This window comes from Miniopterus schreibersii (assembly GCF_964146895.1).
Source record: "Miniopterus schreibersii genome assembly, chromosome: 3".
Classification (NCBI taxonomy): Eukaryota; Metazoa; Chordata; class Mammalia; order Chiroptera; family Miniopteridae; genus Miniopterus; species Miniopterus schreibersii.
Window position 1 is genome coordinate 35668623 of NC_138103.1, and position 17463 is coordinate 35686085.

Sequence of the window (17463 nt, forward strand, 5' to 3'; positions counted from 1 at the left end):
TTGTATTGAGGGCCTCCTATATTCTAGGCACTGCCCTAGATTTATAGATACAAGTAAAACAATAGTCTTTCAGGGAGCTTACAATTTAATAATAGGGAAGAAAACTATAAGTATAACATTTACTGCCTAATAGTAGGAGCCCTGAAAAGAGCCATACAGAGTATACCCATTTAGTAAGACTTAGGAAAGGTGTCAGAAGGGAAGATATTTCAAGTGGGCCTCTGGTGAATTGGTTGTGATTTAAGAATGTAGCAGGTTGGGGTTGGGGGTGTTGTAAGTACAGTGAATGGAATGATTATAGTAAAGAGACAGGAAGTCAAAATGCTATACTCTACTTGGAGGTCAGAGGAGGGCCCATTTTAGAGGTCATTTCAGGTGGTAAGGACTGGAGCTTAAGTGGCAGTGGTGGGAGCAAGATAAGAGATTCTTTTAAAAGACATGGATTTGGTACATTCTGTGTAGCACAATATACCTGATTGGAATGCAGAGTAGAGAGTCAAAGACGATGTTAAGAGCTCAAGCCTCAGTACCCCCAAATACGGTTATTAAGACAAAGAGTTGATGGTGTGGGAAGGAAATAGGACTTGCAAGTCTAGACATTTAATTTTTACAGAAAAATTCAGCAAGTAGTTAGAATTATGGATTTGATGTTGGGAGGGTGATTGTGCTTAACAGACCAAAGAATCCTTTGCAGAGGTGATCACTGGTGCTGTGACAGATGGAACTTAGAATTCTTAGGTTTAAGGAGGAGGAAGGGAAGGTGGTAAAGAAAACAACTAGAGAAAAAGAGGGTAATTATGATGATACTGATAGAGCAGTTAGCATTAAGCGAGGGCTTACTGTATGCCAGGTGTTGTGCTTCATATCTTTCATTTAATCCTAACAAAGATCCCTATATAGCAAGTAATATTATTATTCCCATGTTATAAATGAAAGAAACAGAGAAGTTAAGTTGCACATGATCCCACAGATACTAAGTGATAGAGCTTAGGGTTGGAACCATTTGACCAAAGTCCAGACTCAGGTTCTTTCCCCTTTATAATGTTATGGTTTCATTCCATAGAAGTCAAGTAAGAAACGAATTCCCAGGAGAAGAAAGTGAGCCATGGAAGACTTTAGGGATTGCCGACAGAATATTGAGGCAGAAGAAGTCATGATTTGGCATATCCTAGGAAGGAAAATGGCATCATTGGCTGTTAGATAGACAAGCTCTGATAATGAGAAGTAAAGTGATTTTGAGAAGAAGCTAGTATCAAGTCATGATGCCAAGATATTTGGGTTATATACAGTACAATAGGGAGGAATCCCTGTGGAATTAGGAGCAAGAAAATAATGTGATGAGAGTAGATGTTAAAATAACAGAATAGGCATTCTGTCAGAGGCAGCATATACCGTTTACAACAAGGTCTTGGAGTCAAGAGACCTGGGTTCGTATTTGGGCTTTGCCTCTACCTACCTCTGCAACTTGAGTAATTTAACTTCTCTGATTAGTTTTCTCATTTGTACAGTGAAATTTTTCCTCACAGGTTGTTCTGAGAAATAAGTGGATTTAAAAACATTTAATACAGTGTTTGGTAAGTAGTACGTGCTCAATAAATGATAGTTGTTGAAAGAAGATGAGCCATAAAGCTATTGTATAGTGTTCTTGGTTTCAGTTGATGGGCATCTAATTCAGATGGTAGCTTTGGATACTGATGAACAGAACAAATATTGGAGGTATTTGTGACTAGCTGTTCAGAGAAATGATAGGCACCAACAATTTAAAAATTTTAAGTCTAGAGAACAGGAGGATATTGTTATATAGTAACAGCAGTAGGGGAGGGGGGTAGGATATGGTTTGAATAATAACAGTATTTGGATGGTAGTTTTAATAGATGTTCTGTAGAAATCTGCAGAGAAGGGGAAATAAAAAAAACATGTAAGGGCTAAATATGCAGATATGCAAGAGTGTCAGTAGGTATGCTCCCTAAAGTTTGGGTATAAAGAGATGAGAGTGCATTGAGTCTAAAGAAACATCTATAGTTATTTCATTTGTTCATTTAGCAAGTACTTATTGAGAACCTGCTCTGCACCTTGGACATGGTAAATGCTCTAGATACAGCAGTGCTCTCCCCTGGGGAACTTCAAGTTCATCTGATATTTAACAAGAATATAGCAGGTGGTGAGAAATGCAAATGAAGATAAGTATTAGAAAAACAAGAAGACAGGTTGTCATTCTATTTTGTCACTCAAAGCTAAGGGAGAAATGTTTCAAAGACAATGTTTCAAAGATCACTATTAGATTTGAAATCATTTAAAGTTTTAAAATAGATAGTAGATGGGGAAGAAATGGAAGATTGTGCCTTTCATTGAAGAAGTTGTAGAGTGAAGGAAAAGAGACTAATGCAATAATAATTATAAGGCATTACCAAAATTAGTAATGAAAAGATGGAAATGTGTTAGTTGCTAATTAGGGCATTTCCCTTGGAGAAATGAGTAATCATTAATTATTGAAAGAGATAATTCCATCATAGTGTCATGTTTCTTATTAAGAAATATCCATGCAAAAGCTTTTTACTTTGAGTAAACTGATTAAGTTATGTTCATATTCATGTGTGAATATTGACAGATGGCATTATTTTCACTGAGGAGGTTTTAGAAATACAAGAAAGTAAATAATGTTATGAATAGAGTCCTCCTAGTTCATGGCTCTTTGTTAGCATTACAGTGAGACACTGAGGTAGGTCCATTGTAAAAGGTGTCCACCCAGTTACCCCTCCTGACTAACATGCGTCCCCATGCACTTATGATCTTCTTTGTCTTTACATTTGATTCATTATTTCCTGTTTACTACTCTTTCTTTGTATTTTCTACCTTCCTGCCTAAAAGCCATTGGCAAAGTAATTTTATCTATTTTTCCCTAATAACAAGATCACAAAAGTTCACATGCCGCCTTTCTCTTTGGTTATTGTAAGAGTATTAAAAAGAAAAGAAAACAATATTAAATTAGTGGTTCAACTCTAAACTTCCACTTCATGAAAGAAAATAGTCTCATTCTTGGAGTGCAGTGCTCATTACAGACCAGGTCTATTCCTTGTCCCACAAACTTTCTCCTTTAGAAACAACACTGTAAACAGATTTCAGGTTCACTAGGAATCATTGATGTTCTACAGACCACATCTGAGATGCAATACTTTAAGAAGAAATGTAATAGACCTTGAGGTTACCATGGTGAATTGTGCTCTGCCACTAACTGTTTTTGGAAGGTTAAAATTAATAACTTTATCAAACAGGCACAATTCATGTATGTGAAAATTACTTCAGTTTTTTTTCTTAAATGCTTTATTAAAAACATTGTGTTTGAATATAAAATTGGAATTCTCTGCTTTTGTTCAGAGAATTGTTTGTGCAACTTTTTGTTTAAATTGGATTAGTACCATGTTAATTTTACATTGCCTCGGGTGAATAGCCACGGGACTATAATCTGTGCCAGTAATTTGTCACAGCAAAATCCTCTGGAGGGCCATACAAAACATTTGTGTAGTACGGATTAGACAGCAAAAGCCGTATCTTAGATTGTTAATAAATGTTAATGACAAAACCCAGCTGGTAAAGCTTGGAAATAAGATATAATGCTTGGTGCCTATTGCCAAAAAAATGTTTAAACAGAGATTTCCATTACTCAAAGGTGATCTAGTGTAGTCAATCTGTGAATTAAAAAAATCATAATCTTTTAATTATTTAGAAAAAAATCTTTTCTTCAGATTCATAGCCATAAAAGTCTGTGTTTCCAAGTTGTAAACTTTTTTGTGTTTTTGATAACTGGGTAAGTGACAGCTGTAAAATATAAGTAAATATCACATAAAATGGGTCCTGACTTAGAAAACAAGGAAGTGATGTCCATACATCCTGGATTTGGAATCTTTGGTGTACTGTGTAACACTCACTCTGAGAAATCCTAGTTGTGAGACGTTTAAGGGGTAATTTAGTTTCCTTTCCCCCCCCCATCTTCATGAAGCTATACTACAGAAATATTTTTAAACCAAAACAAATACTTGAATTAAATTGTACAACAAATATCCTTGTGTAGAGGACTGAGAACTGAGATTTTGGGTAGGATGTGGGTCCCTTACCATATTTGTGCACAGTAGATCTGTTTAAAACTAAGCTGATATATTTAGTTAAAACAACACAGACTTCATTGGCTGACATCGGCACTATCTTGTCCAGCCTCCTGCTTATCCACTCAGAGTAATTAATTTGATTAATTTATAAGTAATTTAGCCAAGGATAGGATGTAAATCTTTGTTTAACAAAACAGTTGGAGGTCCAAGTCTTGGTTAAAAACTGTGTCTTGAAACCATCCAGGCCCTCCTACTGACTTGTCAGCTCTGGGTTATTTTCAGAAAACTTTACTTGAGTTCCTTAGTTTAGTTGTAAGCTTTTTTCCCACAGACTTACATGGTATGTGTGAGTGGGAGAGTATGTAGTGGCCACTTTTTAGCCGGTGTTTAGTCTAGTGTATGTATGTTTACATCTCCTCTCTGGATTTATAGGCAGCCAAGGCAAAATAAAGATTATACTCTCTTGATTGAGGAGCCTTTAACCCAGAGCACCTGGCAGCAGAGAGGATTTCTTTCACTAACCTCTAATTTTTGTGTGTGCGTGTGTGGTGATTTTTAATGCTGGATCCTTGATTAAAAACTCAAGGCTTTTCTCATGTTTTAGAACTAAAATGTTTCAAGTTTTATAAAGGTAAAATTTTATAGAGTAACCTGAAATTAAATAATCAACTTACCATTTTTTCTGCTTGCAAATTTTATAGCATCATATAACATAGAAAATAAAAATCACCAGTAACCTTATCCCCTCCTCAGACAGATATAACAATTTAGTGTACTTTTCCTTTTTCATTAAAAAATTATTAAAATATATATATATATATTGTACATTTCAAAGATTCTTATACACCACAACCCCCACCTCCTGGGTTAAGAGACAGAGCATTATCAGTTCTTTGGAAGTGTGTGTGCTTTTTGTCAGCCGTATCCTCTCCAGAGGTAGTTACTTTCCTGAATGTGGTATTTATTATTCCTTTGCTTTTCTTTATAATTTTATAAGATATATTGAAAATATTGGTCAACAACACTATTTACTTTTGTATATTTTTAAACTTTATATACATAGGATCATTCTCTTTGAATCATTCTTCTATGACTACCCATAACTCAGAATTGCTTGAGATTTAGCTATTTTGATGCAAGTAGCTATAGTTCATTTTGTATTGCTTTATAAAACTTAAACATATGGATACACTAAAATTTATTTATCCAGTCTTTTCTCAGACATATTTTTCCCAAGTTTTCCTTTAATAAGACAACACAAAATTTTTGTACATGTAGGAGTTTCTCTAGTGTTTATATCTAAAAGTGGAATTTTTGTTAGTAGGGTTTGCCCATCTCTTCTGCTTCACTATTGTCAAATTACTTTCTAAAGTGGTTATGCAAATCTGCAGTTCCTAAGAGTGGTATATAATTGTTATTCTTTACACCATGTCCAGTGGCTGTTCAGATGTATTAATTTTTTCCAGTTTGGTGGGTGTGAAATAGTATCATGTTGTGGCTTAAATTTTCCTTTCCCTGATTGATTGAGCATCTCTTCATATGTTTATTAACCACTTACATGTCCTTATTGTGGAATGCCTTTTTATGGCTTTGGCTCAAAAGTACATCAACAGGTAATCCCAATTTTGGAGCCACCAGATACAGAGTTTGAAATAACTACTCTCACTATGCTCTAGAAAGTAGGTGATGACAGAGAAATGTATGAATGAAGTGGAACCTTTTGAATCATATAGAAATCCTGGAACTGAAAAGTATTGTGACTGAAATGTAAGAATTCAGTAGATGAATTAAGAGCAGATTACGCACAGCAGAAGCAAGAATGTATGAACTGAAGATAAGTCAATGAAAAGTATTCAAACTGAAACAGAGGGAAAAAAAGAAGATGGAAAATACAGCAAAAAACATAAGCAACATATGGGATAGAGTATATGAGACTGACTGCCTTTTGTAACTATAGACCTGTCTAAATCCACGTGGTTTTTTATAACAAAATATCACAGAGTCTGTGGCTTACAAACAACAGAAATTTGTTTCTCACTGTTTTGGAGGCTGAAAGTCTGAGATCAGGTGTACGCCTTGTCAGGTTCTACATCTGGCGAGGGTCTGCTTCCCAGTTCATAAATGGACATCTTCTTAGTGTGTCTTCATATTGGCAGAAGGGGCTAGGGAGCTTTGTCAGACCTCTTTTATAAGGGCATTAATCTCATTCATAAGGGCTTGCCTTCATGACCTAATCACTTTTGAAAGGCCCCATCCCCTGACAACATCATATTGGGGATTAGGTTTCAATATAAGAATTTTGGGAAGATGCAAACATTTAACATATAGCAACCCCTAGGAGAAAATAGAAAATGAGGGAGCGAAACAATATTTGCAGAGATATAGGCTGAGACTTCTATAAAAGTGAAAAAGATACCAAGTCATAGATTCAAGAATATCAGCTAACCCTCAGCAGGATAAATACAAAGTAAACTATATCTAGATGCATCACAATGAAATTGTCAAAAAGCTAAGAAAATCTTAAAAGCTGTGGGTGTGGAGGGTGACATTACCTTCATAGGAGCAGCAATAAGACTGACAGATGAATTTTCAACAAAAGTGAAGGAATTCATAAGACAGTGGAATAATAGCCTTAAGGTACTGAAAGAAAATAACAACCAACCTAAAATTCTGTACCCAGTGAAAATATCTTTCATAATGAAATTGACATAAAACTTTCAGACAAATGAAATTAGAAAATATTTTGAACTGAAAAATGATGAAAATACAACATATGAAAACATGAGTCTTAATGGAAACTGTGCTTAGAGGGAAATTTATAGCCTCAAGTGTACTAAGAAAAGCAAAGTTTTCTCTAAATATCCCTTGCAAACAGTCAATAAAAGAACAAGAAATTAAAGGATATTAGAAGCAAGGAAATAAAACTTAGTGAAATGGGAGGAAAATGTACAACAAAACAAAAGCCAGATGTTGTTTTTTGAAAGGAACCTCCCCCTTGGCAAAGAGTGTTCAAGGACAAAAAGAGAATACGGCTAGGTCCTAATACTAGGAATGAAAAAGGAGACAGGGCTACACATTCTACAGACATTTAAAGATAAGAGGATGATGGTATGAAAAATTTTATGTGAATTTGAGAAATAGCATTTACAACACTGACCCAAGAAGAAACAGAAAATATAAGTAGTTATGTAGTTATTAGAGACTTTGAATCCACAGTGAAAACCTTCACACAAAGAAGACTTCAGACTCAGGTGGCTTCACATTTGAATTTTAGTAAACATTTTATAAATAACACTAATCTTACAGAAACTGTTTTGGAAATTAGGAAAAGAGAACACTTCTCACTTTTAAAAAATGAGACCAGCATAATCTTGATCCTAAAATCTGATAAATATATAAGAACAAAATAAATTGGCCAGTCTCATGAATATAGATACAAAACTTGTAAGCACCACAATCAAGCTTATTTATTAAACAAAGGCAAAGTTGGGTATTTACCATCTTAAAAGAATAGAGTTGGGAGGGTGGGGATTAAGTGATCATATAAAAAATGCAGAAAAAGTCAATACCCATTCATAATAACAATTCTTAGCAAACTAAGAATATAAAGGAAATTTTTTAATCTAATAAAGGATATTTACATAAAATCTGTCTTTCTTAAAATAAGGAAAGTTTTCCCCTGCGATCAGGAATGAGAAAAGATTCCCTCTATCACCATTTCTTATCAGCATTGTCCTAAAGGTTCTTGCCAGTGTAATAGGGCAAGAGAAAGGAAGGGTGTATCAGTTGCAAAGGAAAAAGTAAAACTGCCACCATTTGCAAATGACACTGTTACATACTTAAAAAAACAAGTGTCTACAGATGACCTACCAGAATTAATGAGTTTAATAAGTTTGTGGGAAACAAAGTCCATATATAAAGATCAATTTCAGTTCTCTATATTAGACACAATTTGAGAAGGAAAATTTTAAAACTTTGCCATTTACAGTAGCATCTAAAAGCACCAAATACCTAGGTGCACATTCAAAGAAAGATACTACTCTTAGTGTACAGAGGATAAAGTATTAAAATTAAAGAAAACCTAAATAAAGGGAGAGGTAAACAATATTCACTGATAAAAGAATCAATGATGTGGGCCAAATTGATCTGTAGATTTAGCATAACCAAATCCCAGCAGGACCTTATTTTTTTTTTTAGCCCTAGAAGTTGAAACATGTGAAAATGCAGGAGTCAAGAATAAGAGAATCTTGAAGTAGCCAAAGATAGAAGACTTCTTCAGATATCAAGAGTTACTATAAGAGTTCCAGTAACTAAGTGTACTTTTAATGCAAGGATAGAGAAATAAATCAGGTTAAAGGGTCCAGAAACAAACCTATACATGTAATGGACAGAGATGACATGTGACAGGTGATACTGCCAAGCAAGGGGTTGGGGTTGGTGTTTTTCAGTAAATATTGCTAGGTCCATGGTTGAATAGTAACTTTATAAAAGAAGATATTCAAATGCCATTAAAAATATTAAAACATGTTCAACCTCATTAGTCTTTGAAAAAATGCAAAATAAAATCACAATGAGATACTGCTACATAATCTATTAGAACAGCTTAAATGAAAAAAAAAACACACCCACAAGAAACTGACATTACCAAGTGCTGGCAAGAATATTGAACTCCGGAGTGCTCACATGGAAGTATTAATTTGTACTACTACTTTGAAAACTGACAGTATTTACTACTACTGAAATTCCCATACCCTTTGACTTGCAGTGTGAATCCTTGGTATATATCCAATAGAAATGCATACAAATATGTGCCTAAGGGCACGTACAGTATTTTTCATATCAGCTTTATAATACAAAGCTGGAAACTAACCCAAATGTTCCTCAGCAGTGGAATGAATAAATTGTATATTCATCCAATGGAATGCCAAATAGTAACATGAATCAACTACACATAATACTAATGAGTTTGAAAACAATGTTAAGTGAAAGAAGCCAGACCTAAAGTAATATATACTGTCCAATTCCATTTATATAAAGTTCAAAGCAGTCAAAACTTATTTGTGGTGTTAGAAAATAGGGTAGTAGTTATGTTTGGGAAAGGATGGAAACAGGGACATCTGGAGTTGTGATAATTTTCTGTTTCTTATCTGGATGGTGGTTGAGTGGTTCATTTTGTGAAATTTTATCAAAATATACACTTCTGATTTGGCAATTTTCTGTTACTATTCAATAAATGTTTAATTTTTTTTACTAGATGACACATACCTATTGGTCTAGCTCTCCCATTTTGGGGTTCTGACCTAAAGAAAGAAAAGCACCTGTCCCCCAAAAAATATGTAGAAAGATTTGTGAGTAATACTGGATGATAGGGTGTTTTAGTGCAACATTGCTTATTGTACTAAAAGTCTGTTATTAAGAGAGTGGTTGAAAAAAATCATGGAATATTCATTCTGTGGAATGTTACACATGTATTTTAAAGAAATTTTGTCATGTGCATGGATTTTTGTATAAGCCTGCAGTAAAGAGTGGAAAGGCATATTGTTACCCAAGATGGGAGTTGAATTAGTGACAGTGTAGGAACAGTTACGGAATTTTTCTGGGTACATCTTTGTATAAATTACCCATTTCTTAGATGCTGCTCTCGCCACTGGTCCTTGTGGCAATTTATTGGGTCATCAGCAGAGTCTTTCTTGCCTTTAGCTTCTGTTATCTTATACTATTCAGCTAACCTCAGTCACTGATTGGGTCATGAAAGATTATGGCTTATAAGGAGAAGAAAACCTGGTCATTTCTGGGTAATATGTGTGTCATAGAATTGGCAGTGCATGGCTGTATCATGGGTACTGTCAAATGGGATTATAATCACAAGTCTAAGTCATATGAAATATATTTTTAATTTGGGGATCTGGCTTACTTGTTTCTTTCAAGCGGGAGCAAGAAAGTCAAATGGCTCGTCTTAAAAAACAGCAAGAAGAACTGGAACAGATGAGACTACGCTACCTGGCTTCTGAGGAGAAAGATACAGTAAAAACTGAGCGACAGGAGTTGTTGGATATAAGAAACGAGTTGAACAGGTATAGTAACTAGAACATTACATTTCTTTTTCATACAAAACAAAAGTTCTAATAGGACAACCTTTTAATTGGTCATTGGGCCAAGGAAATTACATCAGGTCTTTTGAGAATAAAGTAGATCATATACTGTAAAATGTAGCTGACTTGTACAGTAGAAAATTTATGCCAAAGACCATTATTACACTCAAAATTTTTGTCACAAATATAGCTATATCAAATCTATTTAGCTTTTTTGTTTCCATTCATATCATTAATATCTTAAATTTTATTTTTGTGTGACTACTTCAGGATTATCCCTGCTATTTCAAGGTAGTTGATTATACTGAATTATTAATTACAAATAGTATAAGAAATTTCTAATTTATAGTATTAATATAAATAATAGCTCTTATTTATTGAGTCCTTGCCATGTGCCAGGAGCTATTTTAAATGCCTCGTGCTTATCTCATTTTCTTTTACCTTCAGAGCAACTTTTTGAGGAAAATATTATCCCTATTCTAGAGATTAGGACACCAAGGATTAAAGAAATTTCAGTACCTTTTCCAAGGTCACACAGCTAGTAAATCATGGGAGCCAGAGTTCAAATCTGATTCCAGAGGCTGTATTTTTAACTACTGGGCTACACTGGGTTTCTCTGTAGTGTCGCATTCATCTTAGTTACAATTTCAGTAATATTTCATATTAGAAAAGTCATCTTTAGGAAGCAGCATAAGAACAAATTATAGTCTTTTTGGAGGCAAGTTTAGGAGAAGGCTTTTTAATTTAGTTTATCAAGAAATAGTATTTTTGTTTCAGCAAAGCATACTGTCTTAGCTTGGAGTGCCATAAAGTACCATAGATTGGGCACAGTTAAATTTATTGTCACAGTTCTGGAGGATCAGCATGCCAGCATGGTTGTTTCCTGGTGAGGGCTCTCTTCCTGACTTGCAAACAGCTGCTTTCCCACTGTCCTCAGATAGTGAGAAGAGAGTGAGCAAGCTCTCCAGTGTCTTTTCACAGTGGCACTAATCCCATCATGAGGTCCCCATCCTCATGATCTCATCTAGACCTTATCATCTCCCAAAAGCTAGAGACATGATACCACATTGGAGATAGGGCCTCAACATATTAATTTGGGGTATACAATTCATTTCATTTGACAAAATATCCCATGATATCTCCATGTATGAGCTAGGAAAACTAAGTCAGTATCTTAGGTGGGTTCAGAGCTGAATTAAATAACTACATTTACAATATTAATGTATAAATATCAGTTGGAAAAGGTCAACGTCTACAGTGCCGTGCTATAAGGCTCCATTCATGCTATTATTCTTTTTTTAGTCAGCAAATATTTATTTGGCATCTGCTGTGTTATAGACTTGGAATATGCTGCAAATTATTTAATTATAACACAATCATTGCCTTTCCAGATTTTGCTATCCTATAGTCATGTGCTGCTTAATGACGGAGAAGTTCTGAGAAATATTTTGAACGGTGATTTCAATGTCAACATCATAGAGTGCACATGCACAAACCTAGGTGGTCTGGCCTACTACACACCAGGGCTGTATGGTGTCACCTATTGCTCCTAGGCTGCGAGCCTGTACAGCACGTTACTGTACAAAACAACACGAGACTAAATCAAGCACAAGAGAGAATGATGCAGTCAAAGAGACACAATAAACAAGATGTGTGAGGCTGCTGCCGGCATAACAAGCTTATAGCAAGCTTATTTTTTTTCATAAGTAGAAAGAGTATACTCTAAAATAAAGGTAAAAAGTACAGTATAATAAAAACATAAACCAGTAACATACATTTATTATCACTATCAAGTATTATGTATTACACAGTTGTATGTGCTATACTTTTACATGACTGGCAGTGTGTAGGTTTGCTCACACCAGCATCACAAATATGCTGTGTGTTGTCCTAGGATGTTACAATGGCTACACATCACTAGGTGATGCATGACTATATAGCACTTTCTTTATTTCAGTTTAGCAAATATATACTAAGCCTCTAGTGTTTGCTAAGTACTGTTTTGATGGCTTAAATGAAGATAGCCATTTGTCTATCAAATTTGTAGATCATACAAAATTGAATCTTTAATATCTTAACAAATTAGGATTCAGAGAGAACTGAAAACAACAAAATTAAATATATTAGAATCAAAAGCAGAGTCCCTAAGTGATGGGCAAGATATTTAAAAAACAGTTCATGTGAGGAAAGCTAGGAAGATTTAAGTGGCCACTAATAACAGTATGATTTGGCTGCCAAAGAGCAAGTTAGGGACATTCATAGAAGGTAGAGTTCAGTACAATGTTTTTTGAATGAATTTAGAAAGAAATGTTATGTTCAAAACAGTAATAACAAAGGTTTAACCTAAAGATCAACAATAAAGGGTGATTAAATAATGGTGCATCTAGATGATAGACTGTTATGAAGCCTTTTAGAAGAACACTTAATGGTGTCATGGAGAAAACATTATATTAATAAGGGGAAAAATATAGTATACAGCACTGCATATAATACTTTTTAGGAAAAATATTTAAAATATATATGCATTTTTGATTGAAAAGAAATACAGAAAATTATTACTCAGATTGGTTATCTTTGGATTAGAGTACGATGATTTTTTTCTTTTTCACACATTTCAGAAATTTCTACAGCTTTCATGTATTTTATAATTAGAAAAACAAGTATTGTTTTTAAAACAGTCTTTTATAAGTGTGCTAAGTCTGACCTGCCAAATGTAACACTGGTTTTTGTTTTCTTCCTGAAAATATTACTAAAAACGTGTTTTACCATTAAATCATTTTGTTTTAAATGGCGTTAAGAAAACCAAAACAGTATTTGTTGCCTGCTAGAGCAGTATTTGTTCTTGACTTCTCAGGTTAAGGCAACAAGAACAAAAACAGGATTCCAGAGAGATTGCAAGTGGAAAAGTGGACGGCCCACACGGCAGTGCACTGGAAGAAGGTTTGGATGACTATTTGACTCGCCTAATAGAAGAAAGGGATACTTTGATGAGGACGGGTGTGTATAATCACGAGGATCGAATAATAAGTGAACTTGACCGACAGATCAGAGAGGTTTTGGCAAAAAACAATACCAGTAATTAATAACATTTGGAAACATTATAGACTCCAGGTCTAAATTCTAATTTCATTGTAAAGCCCTCAAATGAAGGGAAAAATGGATGTTTTAAGATGCAATTTTCAATTTTTTATAAGCAAAAATTTTATATGCTATTGTATAGTATTTATTTGATTTTATTTACTTTATGCTACCTCTCCCGTTCTGGTTTTATTTGTAATTGCATTTTATATACTCATTTTAAATGATTTTTCAGTGTTCCTTATAATTTATAATTTCATGGTTGAGATTTCAAAACAGCTTTTCATTAAATTTGTCCTAGGAGAAATGCCTGCAGTAATTCCCAGTTATATAACTTTTCATGTTGAGCCAAAAGAGTACATGTTGCACTTTAAAAACGTTGTATCCTAGTCATTTGACTATAGACATCTTAATTGTTTAGACCAATTGTAAATGCAGCCAGTTTTATTTAACTCATTTTAGATGTCCTGTCTTTTTTACTTCTAACATTATCAAGTGACAAGTTTGAAAACAGAAGCAGGATCAGTGCAGAGAAGCCATATGATAATATTGAGAGACAAATTGGTCATTTATTTAAAGTTAATACAGATTAAACTTGTTTCAAGCACTATTAAATTTTCAAATTTTCATTGTGCTCTTAACTTTTAAGAATATGAAGTAATAGCTTAATAAGATCTTTGTCAGCCAGCCTCCTACTCAAGATTGCATCATTTTCTTTCACTGAAAATGGAGATTTCTTTTTATTTTCCAGTAATAGTAAGACTAGTTAACTCTGTAATATAACATGGGAACAGACACTTTAAAAGGCTTTAGCTGGGAGAGAGAAAAGCTTTTTTTTCCTCCCCCTAATTTTAATCAATCTTTTTAAAAAGCACATGAGATTAAATCACTGGATTTACGTAGTGCCATGTCTGCATAAACTTCTAAGGATTCCTTTACATCACTTTCTTCTGAGCCAGCATTTGTCGGCAAAGAAGCACTTCCCACGTCCTTTTACAGGGTACTGAAAAGGCTTATTAGAAAATTTACAATTTGGTGAGTCTTCAAATATATGTAGTTTGAAATTTCTGATTCCCAAATATAATAAATTTAAGTATGTACTTCAGGAGGGATATCTGATAATTTCTGTAAAAGCAGAATAGGCTATTTGGTAACACTAAATTAATTTTTTGTTGCTTTCCAAGGAGGTATGTTTCTTATTTGGGAAATTAAATTCTCTACATGCATTATATGTTTTTTTTCTCTATTAGCAAAGTATTAATCTAAAAACAATCCAGCATTAAATAACAGAGAAAGAAATTACTGAATGAGAGAATAATGAATATGTGAATCATAGCAGAATTTGAAATATTAATTATGATTAGGCAGTTTCTCTCATTGATTTTCATGCCATGTGAACTGAACAGAGTATTCTTTCTGTTTCAGAAGGTCTCGGGTAAAATATGGTGACTGTGCCTTCAATTGCATTGTGTGCTGCGTGTGAATGTTTTCAAACACTAGAGGGGGCCTTAGAGTTAAAGAAACAAAAAGGACTTTTCTAAAATGGATGTGTGGTCTATTTTGCCTGCTGTAAAGCTGTCTTTTGGCTATGTATTTTAACAAATAAAATCTTAATTGTATATGTGTTTGAGTTCCAGAGCAGTCTGTTACTTTTGTTCTAAACTGAGTGGGCAAGTGCTTGACACTTCCGGTATCGAGTCACTTTGTATCTTTGGTCTCTACATGCTTAAAAGCACATTCTACTGCATGTGCTTTTTTAAATGTCTTAAAATTGGAAGGGTATGAAATTTTAACACCTTTTTGTAGTCCTTCAGCAACAGCCATTTCATTTGTATGTGGCATTTAACATATTTATAGTGATGGCTTTAAAATTATTGCCAATCCCTGGGAGTTGAGTATGACCATAGTAGATGAATGAATTAAGCAAGTGAGTAGTGAATGAATAAACTTTCTCATTACTACATATAACAGCAGACCTTTCATCAACTATTTTAATGTGAAATAAAATTCATCTTTAAAATGTTTGATTCCATTTCATGGAGAAAGTCTAGTTTCCACGTCTAAGATTGGCACATACGGCATGGAGGGGTGTACCATGTCTACCAGGTATGTGTGGTGCCATGTCTGTGTAAACCTGAAGAGCTGCTTTCTAGGTATCCCAGTGATTTCTATCTAGAGCTGGGTTCCTATTGCTTCCAGCAGCTGTAGGAATTTGAGTATGACTTAAGGATGTTTTGGGGCCCTGCACAAACATCTTAAGAGTAGATCATCTAGTGCAATCAGGTGACTTTCTTGTCCACTTACTGCTCTGTCCAGATACTGCCCGACCTGAATCTGAGTTCTCAGATCATCTCAATACATACTGCTTGCCCTCAGCCACCTCAGAATGGGCTGACCTGGTTCTTGCAGTCCGTACTAAGGGTCTCTGGTAGTATGTATGGACTTTTAAAATTTGGCCTCTCACTGCTATTATGTCCAGCTTTACTCAATACTTAACTTGATTTTTTTTTTTTTTATAAAGTCACATACCATTAATAAAGTTCACCATTTTAAACTATACAATTCAGTAGTTTTTAGTATATTCACTGTGTAACCATCACACTATCTAAGTCTGGAACATTGTCATCACCCCCCAGAGAGACCCCATACTCATTAGCAATCACTGCCCGTTCTCCCTTTCCCTTCCCCAACCACCACTAATCTACTTGCTATCTCGGTGGATTTTCTTATTCTGGACATTTCATATAAATGAAATCTCAAATTGATATTTAAAATTGGAAATATTAGAAAGCTTGAGTATTTTTCTATGACCAGTTTCTGTGGTATACAACATTTTATCAGATGTTGAATTAAATGATAGAGGTGCAGAAGGCCGAAGGCCGACATGAGGGTGTGACATTTGTCCATCAGTTAAGAATACAGCTCAACTCTTCTGCGTCTGCTACCTGCTAGAGCAGTGACCAAAAATAACAGTGAAAGGTAGATAATGTTCTGCTGTAACATCTCTGAGCAGTCCTGTGATGTTGGAAATGGATAACTGGCCCAAGGTCTGTGTCATGCCAGTGGTATCTTATCAAAGCAGTGCACTTTCCCACGTGTTTTAGAGCTTGGGGGTAAGGAGAAGCCTTAGTTAACCAGAGCATAAGGTCTGTGAGGACAGAGATCAGGTCTCTCTTCCTTTCTGCTATATGCCAGGACGAAAATAGTGCCCGCCACATGTAGGCAATCAGTATTTGCCGCATTCATAAAGAACAAGTACCGTTTGATTTTGCTCATGTGTGAAACGTAATGAACAAACTGAACTACCAAGCAAGAGACAGGCCCAGAGAGAGCAGGCAGACAGCTCTGGGGGAGGTAGGGGAGTGGAGGGACAGAGCAAAAAAAAACCTCACAGACATGGACAACAGTGTGGTGATTGTGGGGAGGGGTGGGTGGCGATGGAAGAGGGCATGGAGGGGATAAATGGTGATGGAAACAATAAAATAAAGAAATAAATGAACAAAAGAGTGTATACTGTCTGGATTGTGGATGGCAGAAACAGTTCTGCAGCACTGAATATATTTAATGCCACTGAATCATTCACTTAAAACGGTTAACATTTTATGTTATATATATTTTTACCACAATTAGAAAAAAAAAAAGTTTGCTTCAAACTCTGCCTCAAATCTGCCTACCCAGTGTTTTCACGCTAAAAGTTTTCTGCACACTAGCTGCCTGTCAGTCCATTCTTGAAGATACTACCTTCTCAGTCCTTGTTGTAAGAATGGCTCAGGTACTTCATTATATGTTTGTAGCACCTTTGTTAACAAAATCTGAAATAAGTGAAACTTAATGGCTGTATTTTCATCCTGTCTTTAAAAGTAAATTGGAGGATCCTTGAAACGTGGAATTGTAATGCCTTCAGGTTTATACAATTAAGGTCTTGTTATCCTTTCAAAAAAGAACAATATTTTTAAGAACAATAGTTTAATTTAGCAGATAGTCCAGACCATGGACATAAATTAGAATTTTTCACATTGAATTACTAGTTCCCTAAAATAGACTTAGTATCTTTTTGTTGGCTATAGTCTTATTGTTGGCTGGTGGTCTGAATTAGTGATACAATGATTTGTGTGGGGATGCTGAATAAAGTCTGGTTGGATAATTTTTAATGTGTATGGCTTGAAATTTTAAATACGTCTTTGATATTT

The 17463-nt window shown here is 34.8% G+C and overlaps 1 protein-coding gene across 7 annotated transcripts in view; it reads left to right on the forward strand.

Annotated features, from left to right (window-relative positions):
- CEP120 (centrosomal protein 120) overlaps nt 1-14892 on the forward strand; it is a 55670-nt gene extending 40778 nt beyond the window's left edge. For 5 of the 7 annotated variants that reach the window (XM_081133724.1, XM_081133725.1, XM_081133719.1 and 2 more), the window contains 2 exons: nt 10032-10177; nt 13050-14892. In XM_081133724.1, coding sequence (XP_080989850.1) covers nt 10032-10177; nt 13050-13278 — 375 coding nt within the window. In that variant the 3' untranslated portion in view covers nt 13279-14892. The remainder of the gene's footprint in view (nt 1-10031; nt 10178-13049) is intronic. The other 2 variants (XM_081133721.1, XM_081133722.1) reach the window with 1 other exon arrangement.
- Nucleotides 14893-17463: the final 2571 nt, after the last annotated feature.